Here is a 16,487-nt window from a genome sequence, read left to right on the forward strand (position 1 = left end):
CACAACGCACTGCCAACATCCCTGCAGGCAGCTGCCTGCTCCCCCACTATGGGTCACGAGCCATACCTCCCCGCTCCCCCGCTATGGGTCACGAGCCATACCTCCCCGCTCCCCGGCTACGGGTCATGAGCCATACCTCCCTGCTCCCCGGCTATGGGTCACGAGCCATACCTCCCCGCTCCCCGGCTATGGGTCACGAGCCATACCTCCCTGCTCCCCGGCTATGGGTCACGAGCCATACCTCCCCGCTCCCCCGCTATGCATCACAAGGCAGCCACTGAAGTCAGGCCTGGCTTCACCCTTTGAGGAGGGTCCTCTCATATTTCCAAGTTCTCCAGTTGAGAACACACTAAAGAAGGTCCCGATCTGAGCACAGAAAATTATCCTTCCCACCTTCTCCATAAATTCACCTGCTATATTCGCATTAGGTAAGTATTTGCAGTGGACTCGACAGCATCCTCAAAAAGTATCCCAGAGCCAAAGCATCTAATTTACTACTGGGGGGAAATCAGCCTAAACCAAGATTACTTCCAGTCAAACCTTCCCTGGGACAGGGGAAAAGCTCTGTGGTCTTTCATCACCGTAACAAACACAAGACACCCAGCTACCTCAGGGAAACGGCTGAACACAGCTGGTGATTGACAAATCAGTTTGATATACAATCCTACAATTTATTTCAAAAATCTGTTAACGTGAGAGGAAACAGAATCACAGAATCAGTAAGGCTGGAAAAGACCTTTAGGATCATCAAGTCCAACCATCAACCCAACCCCACCATGTCCATTAAACCATGTCCCGCAGTGCCACGTCCACCCGTTCCTTGAACACCTCCAGTGATGGTGACTCCACCACCTCCCTGGGCAGCCTGTTCCAGTGCTTCACCGCTCTCTCAGGAAAGACATTTTTCCTAATATCCAGCCTGAACCTCCCCTGGCGCAACTTGAGGCCATTTCCTCTTGTCAATGTGCTACAAGGTTAAACAGACATTTTCCCCTGAGAAATACGTAGATCACTCCCCTGAGAGTGGTTCCCTGAGTGTCACTGCCTACACACAAAAGCATGTACACACACTTTAAGTGCTAGAATCCCAGTTACATTTAAACATCGTTCCTCACCATCGTGGGCCTTGGATAAACAGTATTTTAAAAATACAAGCTCTAATAAAGTAACCAAGACATTAGTACTTAATTAACTGCATCTAGTAAAACAAAAGCTCTTTTGAGCTTCCAAACTTCAAAAATACAATTTAAAGAGCAAGAACTGATATATTTACTTCAATCCCTGGGAAAGCAATGGAAAAAGTCCTCTTAAAAAATATTACAAGCCAAATGAAGCAGGTGATTGGGATAAGCCAGCACAGATTTACCAAAGGCAAGTCACGCCTGACTGACCTAGTCACCTTCTACCACAAGGCAGCAGTTTCTGTCTATATGGGGAGAGCAGCGGATGTCGTTTAGCTGGGCTTCAGCAAAGCGTTGGACACTGTTTCCCACAGCCTTCTCCTGGACAAACTGGCAAGACACAGACTGGACGAGTCATAGGCAAGATGGGCAGGGAACTGGCTCACAGGTCGTGCTCAAAGGGTGACTGTCAATGGTTTTTACTCTGGCTTGCAGCCTGTCACAAGCGGGGTCCCCCAGGGATCGATGCTCTGCCCCATGCTGTTCAACATCTTCATAAGGGATCTGGATGACGGGATCAAAAGCAGCCTCCCCAGGTTTGCTGATGGTGGTGAGGTGGACACATCAGAAGGGAGAGCCATCTTAGAGAGAGACCCAGACAGGCTGGAAGAGTGGGCAAGCAAGAACTGTATGAAGTTCAAGGGAAGGGCAAGGTCCTGTACCTGGGATGAAATAACCAAAGAGCCCAGTACAAGCTGGGATCTGTGTGGCTGGGGAGCAGCCTTGCTGAAAGGGACCTGAGAGTCCTGGTGGACAACAGGCTGAACATGAGCCAGCAGTGCGCCGCTGCAGCAATGAAGGCAAACGGGATCCTGGGCTGCATCCACAGGGGCATTACTACAGAGACAGAGATGTGATCATCCCACTCTACTTGGTGCTCGTCAGGCCACACCTGGAGTACTGTGTCCAGTTCTGGTCTCTTCAATTCAAGAAAGATGCAGACAGCCTGGACAGAGTCCAAAGGAGATGATCAAAGGGCTGGAGAACCTGCCCTGTGAGAAAAGACTAAAGGAGCTAGGTCTCTTCCTCCTGGAGAAGAGAGGGCTCAGGGGGAATCTCATGACAGTATTCCAGTACTTAAAGGGCAGCTACAAAGAGTATGAAGGCTCTCTCTTCCCAAGGAGCCACATAGGAAAGACAAGGGGCAACAGGTACAAGTTGCACTGGGAGAGGTTTCATCTCAATATGAGAAAGAAATCTTTTAGAGTGAGAACAATCAATCCCTGGAACAACCTCCCAAGGGATGTGGTGGAGTCCCCATCATTGGAGGTTTTCAAGATGCAACAGGACAGGGTGCTAAATCATCTCATCTAGGCTCCTTTTCCCATGGAAGGTTGGACCAGATGATATTTGAGGTCCCTTCCAACCTGGGCTGTTCTATGGTTCTATGATTCTAAAATGTAAGTTAAAGACTTATTTTCTTCAATCCTTTAAGAATACAATTACAGATCACTTCCTAAATTAGTTGTTATACTTTATCAACCTACAGGCTGATTCACTGAATCATTCAACCTACATTTTGATTCATTAAATTCATGCAGCACCTTCAGAGCCCAAGCAGTAGGTAAAATCCTCAAGCCTAAGTATCCTCAGTAGTGATGCCACTGACAATATGGGAAATCCCAACCTATGATGTGCTGCATGAGATCTATTTTTTGGTTTTGTAATTGACTCCTATTCAGTCCCTCATGAAAAAGCCGAACTTCTGGACCAGTACTATTATCCTAATATCTCTCTCTGGGACGTGATGCTTTTTTAGAAAAGATCTGCACTGCGGCATCACTGAACCCTCAGATCTTTTTGATAACCTATGACTCTACAGCATAAGATGTTTGCAGCTTGAGTACAAACGTATTTTGATCTTCAAATCACACAATCCACTGTAATCATTAAGGGAGCCAATGCAGCAAGTTCTGAATGCAGCTGTAGTAGGAGTCACTTGACAAACACACCTAGTTTTTAGAAATGCTCATCCCTTACACCTTCCACTAATTTTAGTTGAGGAGCTGCCATTTGGCTTGACAATTAGGAGCTATGAGACAGCACACTAAAACATGGCCTATTGCCTCGCTATACCCTTCTGTTTCCACAGCTTGCCAGACAAATCTAGAACTGTCCAACACAGAACAAGACCAGTGAGACTGAACAGCAACAGGGCGGAGTAACACAGAGAACGTGTTAACAGAATAGTTCACTTGAGCCATTCAGCTCTTCCCTCTGGTGTGAAAAGCACCCAGAGATACCTGGGTTCATTTACTCATCCTCCCAGATGATGCCTCACCCAGCCTTCTTAAGCTGTCCTTTCAGCGTGCTCAGGAAGATCACATGCTAGTGTGGGCTCCAACAGCACTACGGCAAGTCACATAGTTATTCTTTTTAACACAACACCTTTATGTACAGTAAAAATATTCCTTTATTAAAATTAACATGTGGAAAAATAAAACACTCCCAAGCTCTGTGATTTCTGTTGAACAAAGGTCTGTACGGATGTTGATGCATTTTCAAAATAAGAAGGGAGAAATGTCCAACAAAAGGTTTTCTGCTGACATCTCCTAAAATCAGCTTTCAGATAGTAGATCTTCAAGATGTCTTTAAAACTGGTAGATCCTGCATTATGAGAAATTAAAACTCAGACCCCCACAGCCAGGGACAGAAACAGAGAGAGGCCCATGTAGGGAGTTAGACTCTCCCCAGCCACTTGACAGGCAAACAGTGCAGCAAATGGAGTTTCTACCTGGCTGCCCTTGGTCGAGTGACTTTCAAATGCCTATCAATCTTACTATGACCATCCAGCGTTGAAGCCATGAAGATGTGATCACTAGAGCTAGACTCCGCATCAAAACAATATGTCTCAGACTACTGAAAATTAAGAAGGGCTTTTTTAAAAGCGCTAAACAAAGTTGCATGCCAATTTTACATTCTGAAAAGCAACGTCCTGGAAAGGGGCAAAGGTAACTTCACAGCCTGTTCAAAATTTAAAAAAAAAAAATAAAATTCAGGCACAGAATGAACCATACTGATGCAAGCATCAAGACAGTCAAAGGACATAAATTATGTATAGCGCTGTGAAATACCACTATAGTCCACAGTATCTACCAATATCCTTTACAGAGTATCTCAGACTACCAAAGCCAGGATAAAATCCTTCAAGATTTAGCAGAAAGATCAGTCAAAAGAAGCAACTTAATACTTAGCCAATACTTAAATCCCACTTTGCCACAAAATCAGCAATACGGGAGCAACAGCGTAAAAGCTGCTATTAGACTCCGTGGCATTAGTACAGACATTTGTCACCTTTTACTCTTGATCAAGAGACAAACATGTAGTTTTCAAGACATGCAGAAAAGGTTGTATTTCTTCTCCCTGATCCAAAGGCTTGTGAGAAGGCCGCAGTTAACTCTCTGAACTTGTTTTATGGATGGGACTTAATTGCTTCCTTCAGTTCCATTGGTGACAGAAAAGTGCTCTCAGAAGACCTGTTTAGTATCCTTAATTGAATTCCAGAGAATACACAGAAGGTATTCAGAGTTCAAACTAAATTCCTTCATGCAGGTCACGAATCTGCACATCACAGATGTTAATGTATTTTTATAAGCATTAATAAACAGAACTAAATGCTTCATATCCAAGAGGATCTTAAAGTACTGAGGGATCAGAACAAAAATTGTAGTCGATGCTTATTTATCCATCTCCCCCGTCTTCTCCAAAATCTTCCAATTTAGCCCAACTTTTCTGCTCAGTAGAGAGCTCCTTACAGGAGGATTTACCCGTCTTCAAGACACAAAGAAGGTGGTGTGCGTTGACAGTGCTGTTCACTGATGCTAAAGCAAAGCAAGAAGGCTTTTCTCCTGCTAGATACAACACGGATTTACATCAATTCTTATGACGAGGCAGAAGTACATTTGTTGCATTCTTCTCATACTCCTAAGATTTTATATTGTCAAGTGTTGATCTCAATCACAATACCAATGATGAAACAATGGCAAAATGCTTTCAAAGCTAAGCTTTCAACTTCTGCCATGGCACACTTCCTTATTAGAGCTGAGATACACTAGCCACTTGGCAGCCTCTAATGGGGAAAAGGCTTATGCCCATCAAAGCGTGTGCTTGTTCCCTTTTCTGGCTACGCTATTCCCCTTCCAGCCCCAAAGCCAACTTTGGCATGCTGGAAAACCACCGGCCAGGCTGACTCAACTCTATAACACAGCAAAACAATTTTCTTTTGGCCAGATAAGTTTTCTGCAACTGAAGAGGTGAATAGTTTGATATGTGATACAGCGCGAAAGAGCCAGTGCAGAGGCAGGAACACATATCCAGGCATGGAACATGGCCCTTTCAACAGCTTGGGCTGTTAATTCAGCTTAAGCCATAACATGAAACCTCAGCTTGAAAATGCAAGTGCAACTTCCTGTCACTTACTTGAATCCATTCCCGTTCCATCATCTAAAAAACACAGCATGAATCCACCTCGTAGGTCTTCCCGTCGCTCTACAAGAGAAGAGTTATTCACTGCTCCCACTAGCAAAAGTTAAAAGTTCCATAAAACAGAATCAGTGTTGACAACAGAAGTAACACAACAAACAGGACTGTCACAACCCCAGCATGGCTAAGCTGTAAGAAAGAGCACCAGATTTTTGTTACGGAATGACTAAGAACAACTCCTGCACTTAAACTGTATGTAAATATATGCCACAAGAGTATATTGTAAAAGGAGATTTCTTAAGCATCCAGTATAAACAGCTACTCCCTTTACCTGACCTCAGCTGAAGGCTGATCTAAGTGCTTGCCCGAGTTATTTGTAAAGGTACTATTTTTTGAAAGACAACAGGCACTGGGGCACAGAACAAACAGTAGAATCATAGATTCACAGAATTATTTAGGTTGGAAAAGACCCTTATGATCATCGAATCCAACCATAAACCTAACACTGCCAAGTCCACCACTAAACCATGTCCCTAAAGTACCATGTCTACACATCTTTTAAATACATGTAGATGGTGACTCAACCACGTCCCTGGGCAGCCTGTTCCAATGCTTGATAACCCTTTCAGTGAAGAAATTTTTCCTAATATCCAATCTAAACCTCCCCTGGCACAACTTTAGGCTGTTTCCTCTCGTCTTATCACTTGTAACTTGGGAAAAGAGACCAACACCCACCTTGCTACAACCTCCTTTCAGGTAGCTGTACAGAGCAGTAAGGTTTCCCCTCAGCCTCGTTTTCTGCAGACTAAACAACCCCAGTTCCCTCAGCTGCTCCTCATAGGACTTGTTCTCCAGACCCCTCACCAACTTCGCTGCTCTTCTCTGGACACACTCCAGCACCTCAATGTCCTTCTTGTAGTGAGGGGTCCAAAACTGAACACAGTATTGGGCATAAACACCCTCACTCTTAGTCTACCAGGTACAACATACATTTGTAGCCTAAATGCGAGTTAACTACTGACTTAACTGCTGACATGCAAGGAAGCAGCAAGAGTAACTTACCAGTATAAATGTCTATTCTCGTGGCATCTGCATCTCTACAAAGCAATAAAAACACAATCAGTATTCAAATGTCAAATAGAAAGGAAATTAAAATCCAGGCACATGCAATAATTTCCAAAATGAACTAGCTGCACAGATCTCAGTCCACAAAGGCCCCACAGTCAGCACTAACAGACAAGTTAAAAGACACATTGCTCTACTTTTTGCCTACTTGAACCCAAACTCCAGCAAAAGACATTGCTGCCACACAACTAAACTGTAACTAGTAGTTACAGTGAGTATCACACTTAACAAAAGTCATATTCCGGGGGTAGGGAATCAAATAAGCACACACTTCTGAGCTCCCTCCTGTAGGAAACAAACAATATCTACATTTTTTTCTGTCAAGCTGCCTATGAAAAGTTTAGTAACTCCACATAAAACTCCATCCAAAAACATTCAAGGTTGTCATAGGAAACTGTGTCACTACAAGATTGTTTAAGTAAAGTCCTTCATACACTGTGCATCCTCCTCTGTACTTGAAAAGCAGTATATACAGCACTACCGCCCTCTTCTCAAAACCAATTTTTAATTTGGTTTTCATGTAGACCGTCACATCCCTTGGTTTGCTGATCAGGAGAGTGCAGCTGTAGTGCTGTAATAAAACCCCACTTCCCAAATGCCGAAGTCACTTGGTCTTGTCTTTGTACCTCCAGCCAAGCACAGCTACCTCCTTCCCAGAAGGCAACCTCTCTTTTGCCAGAGGAGGAACCAAGAGGTTGAAGAGAACACCACCCATTAATCTCAAAGACGCTACATTTAACTATGTTGCAGCAAAAGTGAGAAGAGCGACGGTGCACACACACATGGCTGATTCCCTACACGGAATTTTTCCTACACAGAAATCTTCCAGTTTCAGCTCCTTACATTACGAACTGCATAGCGTGACGATAGAAAATGAATAGAAGCTTGATAGAAAATGATCTCAAAATATTTCCGTAACGCCACATAAGAATATTTTGTGAAGCTCAAGAGATAAGTATGCAAGGCTTGGGACGCAGCTATAGCCTGGATTCCCAAATGCAAACATGAGAAATGTGGCCTAAAACCTGTGATGTCAAAATACCAAGCCTCCTCAAGTGTCACAATTGCTCTAACTGTTCTTGCTCCATTTTTCAGCATCCTGCTTCTGATTTCATTTTCATCATACCCCCATGCTTGATACTTAAGATAATCCCTGACTCCTAGTATCTCAAGAGTCCCAGCTCCAGTAATTATTATTTTACCAATTCCTTTAAACAAGAAAGCAGACTTATTTTTTCCTTAAATCTGTCTTGTGTCTTCTAACAATTTCCCTTCCAATCTGAGTTGTTCTATGATTCATTCAAACTTACCTTCTCAGGAATAATTTTTTTTTGGGGGGAGGGGGAGGGTAGATGTGGCAGTATAAGAGGACCAAGGGAAATATTCATCCTAAACTACAGCAAAGTCCTCTATTTTGTATTTCTCATAAAGTCTGCTAGAAGTGAAAATTGCTCAAGATCAAAAAATAGACAGGCTAATTAGATCTTAACCAAATTTACCTTGGGAATTAGGCAGTCTCAGGTACATACCTGGCATTATCTACAAGTTCAGCAAGGGCACCAAACAAGAACTCATGAGTAGTTCTGCAATGAAACACAGAATCAGCAGAGTTACACTGACACTTAAAAAGAGAGACCTTTAAATAAACAAAAATTTCAAACACATTTGAAACAAATAGTATTGTCAACAATACTAATGTCCGCCTCTGACAGCAGACTGGAAATGAGCGTTTTACTATCTACCAGAGGCAGACACAGAGCAGACAGGCTGCCCCATGGAGAGTCTGATTCAACAAACTGCTACTCACTATGGTCTAAAAAACACTGCATGGTAAACAGACACAACAGAGAAAATTACTGACCTAATGAACCAGCCTACAAACCAGTCAATAATTCATATAAATCCTTAATTATCCACCACATTGACATGTCTCTTCACGGCAACTAAACACCGCCTATATGTAAAACGCGGACAGATGAGGATTATGCACAAGGTCCGTCTCCCCACGCACATATTCACTTTGTACAAGTTATTTCTGACAGGAAGAAGCTTCCAGATCCTGGGACACTTCCAATAGCTGCAACTGCTCCTAATCCAGAGAAAGACAGTCTTCTGCCACCACTGTACCACACCACCTTGCAAACTTAACGCTCAAATCATCTAGCCAGGTGTTGCTTCAGCGCAATCTCAAAAGCCATGTGTCGTTTCCAGCCTCTTAACTGCCACCTTTTATAAGCAGCACCCCTCTGAAAGCCATTAGTTAATGTGCCTCAACCTTGACAGAAGATACATGCTGAGAAAACCTTAAAGAGGTAATAAAATCATTACAATACATTGTCTGCCAACATTAATGTAGTTATCTCCACTGAACACCCAACTTGGTGACCCATCTTCAAAATCTAACAATTATTTCAAATGTAGATAAGCCACATCGACCCAATATTAACAGCAACTACCAGACCTGGAGAAGCAATTGCTGGAATTTGTTGCTCCTTTAGGATGCTCGATGAAGAGACTGAGTCCTCGGAAACTTTTTATCAACATGTTTCAGTCTGCGTGAAACCTCTTCACATACAACCTGCTTTCACTACTACACAAAAAGGCCAACAGCTGACCAAACAGAAAGTGATAATTACTGATAATTTCAGCTTTCGAAGAACAGATACATAGGTTCCTCCCACACATAAAATATATAGCTGTCCATAATGCTAATAATTACAAAATGAACTTTCAAATCCATCTTCCATGTCATGACACCTAACCCATCAACATAGCTCCAAACAGAGGTAAAACACATCAGCTTCCAAAGTTATCACTAGAACCACGAGAATGGAGATTTCCATCTCTGCAAGCTCCCACTTGTCCACGCAGAGATAAAAGACAGAAGGGAACGGTGTTTTGAAGACTATCTTCCCCATCAGAAAGCTTCCACAGAAGCTCAAACCTGGTATTCTTGAGCAGGATTTCTTGTGCACAGATTTCCAAGTGCTCCCTCAAATTTACAAGCACCTATTCAGCTCCACAAATCAACATCCCATAAGTTTATTTAGGAAGTAACCCATGTCAGGAAAAACCCATAAGCAAATGGATGCTTTAGGACTAGTAGCTATGCTTCGTTAGCAGCTTTTACTCTACAGTTTAAAGAATGCTTCAAACTAAGGAAAAGATACAAGTAAGATACAAATAGGGATTTCCAAAGAACGGTATTGGAACAAAATAGCCAAAAACGTAGCTGTAGATGATAAGAGAGGCAAGAGAAAACATGATTTCCACATAGCCTGACACCATACTCGACTTGAACATCTACCAAAACTTGAACCTCTTATGCTGACCTAGGCAAAGTGAAACCTTGCTACAAGGAAGTGAAATCCACTCCAGCTATTTATCACTAACAAAAATTTATATACACTACAAATATCTTCTATGCAGTATATTAATCTCAACATTTACACTTATCTTGTCAATATCTAATTAAAGTCACATGAAGTGCTTTGGCCTGATTCAATCAACTCAGCTTTAACAAAAAACATGGTCTTGCCTTATAGTCAAAAGAGCCTGAAATATTTAAGCTCCACCATTATCAACTGGAGACAATTTTCCGCACCTCCCAAAAAAGCTTGGGATTATTTTACCTGCAACGTAAGTTTAAAAAACATGCGGCAAGCTGCTGGCAAAATGGAGTCTATCAGAGCTTGCACACAACCTGGAAGCACTTAAGCATGAGCTAGATGGGCATCATCAGATGCAATAGTAACCTCCATCAGTCCGAGCACTTGAAATACAACTATTACTGGTCATACAACTGATAAAATGACACATGGAAGGAGGGGGAAAGTGTTATCAAAATCTGTAGTCTCAGCGACAACTAATCTTGGCAGAAGCAGACTGGCTTGGACCTTCCTACAACTTCCAACTTTCATTCGGGACAGCTCCAGGCAGGAGTGCAGGCTTGACAAGGAACAGAACAGGGACGTCCAATGCTGCCAATTTATTGAAATCTGGGTTACAAAAGGTCAAGTCAGACGAATCTGTAGAACATGACTGATTTCAAACACCTCTACAACCATTTGGAGTAACATCCCAAGGGGAAAAAAAAAACTTATTTTGTGAGCAGTTCTTAGAAGATCACCCCTGTTTGAACCCAGTTGGACTCCTGATCCTGCATAGTCAGACAAGTACCTAATTACTAAGACTAAGACTTAATTTTTGTTCTGAAGGAGGCCACATCTGGGAAAACGTTTACGTTTGGCATCTGCATCAGGAACAAGAGCTACCCTCTCAGTACTGTACTCGCTTTCAGGCCAGAACAGAAAACATGCATAAGAAGAAATCGGAGAGCTTGGGGGGTGGGGAGACGTTGTTGGTCTGTTTACTAGTATTCCTCAAATCCACTATTTGGTCATTTGGAAGTCTTTCTATTTGAGTGACCTTCTTCCACTCCAGCTGTATTCACAGGACAATTCTAGTTACAGAAAATACTCAAGTTCAATCACAAGCTAAATCCTACCTACTGTTAGAAGACAATTTCAGCTGTTCAACTTTTAACAAACTCCTTCAATTTTGCATTACAAATATTCAAAATATGGAAAAAGAAGTTGGTTGGGCTCAGGTGTGTTTTTGTGATCATCTCAATGAATGGCTTTGGAAGTATCTTAAAGTAGCAGCATTTAATTCTTAAGGAAAACCAAAGCGAAGGCAAGCAGGTGGCTCTGGGAAGTCATAAAATGGGTCATTTTCACATGCTTATGCACAGTGATTTTCATTCTAGGATCTAAAAGAACTTTCACATAGAATCATAGGATGTTTTGGGTTGGAAGGGACCTTTAAAGGTCATCTAGTCCAATCCCGCCCCTGCAATAAGCAGGGACATCTTCAACTAGGTCAGGTTGCTCAGAGACCCATCCAACCTGACCTGGAATGTTTCCAGGGATGGGGCATCTACCACCTCTCTAGACAGCCTGTGCCAGTGCCTCACCACCCTCATCTTAAAAAATTTCTTCCTTATATCTAGTCTAAATCTACCCTCATTTAGCTTAAAACCATTACCCCTTGTCCTATCTCTACAGGCCCTGCTAAAAAGTCTGTCGCCACTCAACTATTCATCTAGAAAAGCACTTGGAAAGCTTGGAAAAGCACAATGGTATTTTTATTTTTTTTTTTTTAAAAAAGGCAACTGAAGTGATTCAGGTACATGCTGTGAAATTTGCCATCAGATATGGAAGCTATTGAAAAGATCTGCTGTAAATCCTCAAGTTCAGGGACCAGATAAACTGGCTTCTGTAAAGCACTTCAGACCGAGTACTCTGCGTTAAACATACTGAAACCTTTCCTAAAGAAAGTCTTAAAAAAGGAAAAAAAATAAGTCATGGTTTCCTTCTGCACTACAACAGCTAGATGGCTGATTTTTAACTGCAATTTAAAGAACTTCTACCTCCATGACTATGAGAACATCTTTAGTGCTGAAATGAAATTTTTCTGAGATGGTATGGTTTTTCCTCAGCAAGACAGAATAGTCCAGAGGACAAGAGTCTCCATTATCAAAAGCCCTACGCTGTTCTTGGGTTGGGTTTGGGATTTTTCGGCTCATTTTTTTCTTGGGTGAGCAGGTGGGTTGTTTATTTGTCATGGGTTTTTTTGGGGTTGGTTTTTTTTTTTCTTTTAAAAACGACTTCCATTGTTTCCATCCCCATTCTTAGGGAAGCATTTGGCTTATGCGCTGATCCCCATAATCTCAAAAGGCTCTTCACTCATGATGGATGGAAAGCCCTGGCTTTGGCTTATTCATACGCATTAGCTTCCAGCTCCTCCTAACGATTTTGTAATGCAGTTACGCATTGCAGGCATGTAGCACACCAGAAGTAGAGCAGCAGCATAAGCAGAACAGAAAGTATGGTGGCAACATGAAGTAAATTTAATATTTAATACTTCAGGGTAGCAACACATCAGCCTTTTCTGCAGCACAGACATTATCTTCTTAAGAAGACGGCCAGAGTTCTGATGTTCTGTAGGCAAACACAAGTTGCTGACAGAGCTCTGCCATACAGTCTTCTAATCTGTAAAAACATTTGTTTTCTGCAGCTGGACATGAGAATTTCACAAATCAGCGACAGCACCAGGAACATGACTCTGTCTTGTCCATCATCTTCAGGCACCAGACTGTTTACTCCACATGCAAGCGCTACCAGTCAAGCCAGAGAGCGAAGCCACGGGACACGGACCAAGAGTGACACCGGACTGTTAATAGGTTTCTTCTCCTGTGCAAAACCCATTACTTTCCTGATCCTGAAAAGAAATGGATCGTAATGCTCTTGGCATATGTAAATGAGATTCATCTTAGTTGCTCTTGTAGATGTATCTTGTGTTACCAGCAAAACCAGTGAGATCTACTTTGAAATCCAGTCGCCCATATTTCCATGCATCAGAAGTCTTTCGACTGCTGCAGACCACTGCGGCCCTTCACTCTAAGCTTGCCTTCACACATCAAAAAGGGAAAGCGAAAATATAAGCCTGCACTTTATTTCTCTTCTATCGATGGTAACAGTAAGGTTCAACTCTTCCACAAAACCTCAGAGGACAATCTTACGCCGGTGACCCGCTGATCAAAATGAAGAAATACCAAGTGTGGTTCACATTATTCTTCCAGGGCAGTTCGGCCAGAACAAGCTCTTCCTTTAAACTCTTCTGTACGTGGCACTACAAGGCTTACGTGCAATATGCAGGTCTCAGATGGGTGCTTAGCCCTGCTAAGCACCGTTTCCTGGGGGCACTTCCCATTTTCTAGACATGCACTCAGAAGCAACCTTTGTCTCTTCTCAGGAGATTTTTATTTTGGGGGATTCATCATGCAAAAGCCACAGCAGCTTCAAAGAGCTGATCAGAAGGAGGATGTCATATTCCTGCTTGAAATACACCTGCGCAAAATATTCGGGCACGAATGAAACGAGAGGCCGTGGAGGGACGACAGCCGCTACGGCCAGCACACGTGCTCCTGCAGAGAGCCGCGGCCCCAAGGGCACGGCTGACCCAGCGGCTCCACCCGCCTCCTCCCGCGAGCCCCCCCCGGAGGCCCGTCTTCTCCACGCACCGTTATTCTCCACAAACCGCGGGCCCGCCCGCAGCACAACGACAGCCCCGCCCGGGCGTGCCCGGCCGCCGGAGCCGGGAGCAGCCCCGCGAGGCGCCCAGGCCGCGCGGGCCGGCGGGGGGCACCTCCGCCCCGCCAGGCCGGCGCGGCCTCGGCCAGGCGCGCCCGTGCTGACCTGCCCCCCGGGGGGCGGCACGGCCGCGGGCTCGTACGGGGCCGCCCCGGGGGGGCGCGGGCTGCGGCACCGCCCCGCCGCAGCCCTGCCCGGCGGCCGCGGCCCGTCGCGGCACGGCCCGGTACTCACGAGTTCGTGTGCAGGTACTCGAAGGTGAGCTGGGCCCGGTTCAGGCTGCTGTAATTGGCCAGGGCCATGGCGGCGGCCGGGCCCAGGCCCGGGCCGCGCTCCGCGTGCGCCGGCGGCCCCGCGCGCCTCGAGGCCTTCCCCGCCCGCCACCCCCCGCCGCCAGTCACTGCCCCCCGCCGGGAGGCCAGCGCCGCGCGCGTGGCCCCCGCCGGGCCGCGGCCACCGGCTGCTCCTGCCGGGCGCCCCGCCGGCCCCCCCGCCCCGCTTTGTCTCCGCCGCGACTGCGATCGCGACCGCGATCGCGATCGCGCCCCGCCGCCGCCCGCAGCCGCCCCCGCCCGGCGGGGCGGGGCCGAACCGCTCACCGCCCATTGGGCGGGCCGTGGCACGTGACGGGAGAGCCATGGCGCGGGCCGCTGCGGCTTCTCTGCGGCCGCGTGACGGGCGCGTTCGGCTGGCGAGAGGTGGGTGGGAGTGGGTGAGTGCGGCGCGCGCCGGCGCCACACAGCCGCGCGCGGGGGGCCCCGCGGATGCCCGCGAGCCCCCCCCCCCCCCCCCCCCCGGGCCTTCCCCCTTCCCCGGGCTTCTGCCGCACCGGCAGCCGAGCGCCTCAGCGCCGCGGGAGCAGCCGCAGCCGCCGCGGCCTCCCTAGGGGCGGGCGGGAGGGAGGGAGGGAGGGGAGGGCCGCGCCGGGGAGGCCGCCCGGTAGCGGGAGCAGCGTCCAGCCCGCGCGTCCTGAGGAAACGCTGCCGGAACTGTGGGGCCCGGCCGCCTCAGGGGCCGGCGGGGAGCGGAGCGGGGCGGGGGGGGAACCGGGGCCTTTCCCGGCGCCGCCCGGCCCGGCGCCTCTGAGGCAGGGGAGGCGGCTGCGGCGAGCGGGGCTCGGTGGGTCCAGCTGACGGTAAATCTCGGGCGCCGGGGCGGAGCGGGAGAAGCCTCCCCGCAGTCGCGGCGGCTGTGGGCGGCGTGTGCGGGGGCCGCGGCTCCATCAGAGGGAGGCAGCTGGATGGAGAGACCCCGCTGCTGAAATCCGTCTGGAGAGTGTCGGCCTTTGGCCTGCGAGGGAGTGTGCGGACTTCAACGGCTGTCTGGTTCCCACAGCTGGTAGCGCCTACAGTCAGTGAAGGCTCTGGGAAGTCATTAAGGAGAAGCGGCTGAATGTGCCCATGCCTATTGAAATATATTAATAGAGGGGTTATATAAAATCATAAATATTCTTGCTTCAATCCTATGCCTTTCATTCATCTTGCAATCGGAAGGGATTGAGCAAAGAGGGGCTGTCCTCTCCTTGTATCCTGCGCACACCTTGTCCCCCTCTAAACCACGGGCTGAACCCAGGAATCCTGAAGGCCAGAAATACTTTGCTGAACACTTGAGTTGCCCAGTGGAAAAATATACCAAATTCTTCTTCTGAAACGGACTTTAAAACAGGATGGCTGCATCTCCTGTGTCTCGGATAATAGGAATCTGAACTAAAGGTCCAAAATCTGAAGGAATTCAGTCTGTGCGGAAACTGATGTGTGTATCCAAGCTATGTGGTGAAAAGTTAAATTTAATGATCTGTTGTGATTGGTGAATGGCTAAAATCCGGATTTCATATTTGAGTTGCTTTCCTCCCATTTTGTTTGCAGTACCTTCTCGTCTGTGTGTTTGTGTGAAATGGGTCCCCAGTGGAATGCAAGCCATAGCTGATGAGTCTGCAGCTTTGACTTGAGAACTTCACTTCCCGGCACAGCATTTAGTTCTGTTCATCCTCAGTTCAACCTGTTCAGGTCTAAAGATTCCTTCAAGCCAGCAAGTTGTGCGATTCCTGCTGACGGGGATTGCTCTGCGTGCACGTGTATAGTCATCAAAAAGTCACTGCATATATGCGTGCAGTGACTTTTTTAGGCCTTATCTCTGAAAAGCTATGCACAGCAGAACATCAAAGCTGCATGAAAGAATTGGGAAAATTACTGGCAACAACTGTGTTTAGGTGTCATTAAGTTTATGGCAGAATATAATATATCTACTTGAGTCTTCTAAAGATTGTAGCATCATCTATTGTGCTCAGCTTTTCTTTCATCTTATTGCAGTTAATATCAGAAGCAGCTGTTCAAAAGCAATATAAATCCCATCAGTGTAAGGGCAAAGTAACTACCCAGATACATGTTCCTGAGGAACATGAACCTGAACTTGTGCGTCTCGTCAGCCTTGCCCACTTTGGTACTCTGGGTATCTCCCCTTTTCCTGACAGGAACTTTGTCTCATCATCTGACCTTTGGGGAGGAACCAGTGTTCCTGTCCTGACATTGAAGAGGTTGACAACATCAACAGAGTACTGCAGTGCTCTGGAACAGAGCAGCTGGACACCTTCCTGATGCTCCTGTGG

General features: G+C 46.2%; 1 protein-coding gene across 3 annotated transcripts in view; it reads right to left on the reverse strand.

Annotated features, from left to right (window-relative positions):
* MORC2 (MORC family CW-type zinc finger 2) overlaps nucleotides 1-14,198 on the reverse strand; it is a 53,473-nt gene extending 39,275 nt beyond the window's left edge. For all 3 annotated transcript variants that reach the window (XM_059827488.1, XM_059827487.1, XM_059827486.1), the window contains exons 1-4: nucleotides 14,117-14,198; nucleotides 8,258-8,311; nucleotides 6,666-6,700; nucleotides 5,601-5,669 (exon numbers count right to left, since the gene is read on the reverse strand). In XM_059827488.1, coding sequence (XP_059683471.1) covers nucleotides 5,601-5,669; nucleotides 6,666-6,700; nucleotides 8,258-8,311; nucleotides 14,117-14,184 — 226 coding nt within the window. In that variant the 5' untranslated portion in view covers nucleotides 14,185-14,198. The remainder of the gene's footprint in view (nucleotides 1-5,600; nucleotides 5,670-6,665; nucleotides 6,701-8,257; nucleotides 8,312-14,116) is intronic.
* Between the last annotated feature and the right edge of the window lie 2,289 nt (nucleotides 14,199-16,487).

Source organism: Gavia stellata, chromosome 21, assembly GCF_030936135.1.
Source record: "Gavia stellata isolate bGavSte3 chromosome 21, bGavSte3.hap2, whole genome shotgun sequence".
Lineage (NCBI taxonomy): Eukaryota > Metazoa > Chordata > Aves > Gaviiformes > Gaviidae > Gavia > Gavia stellata.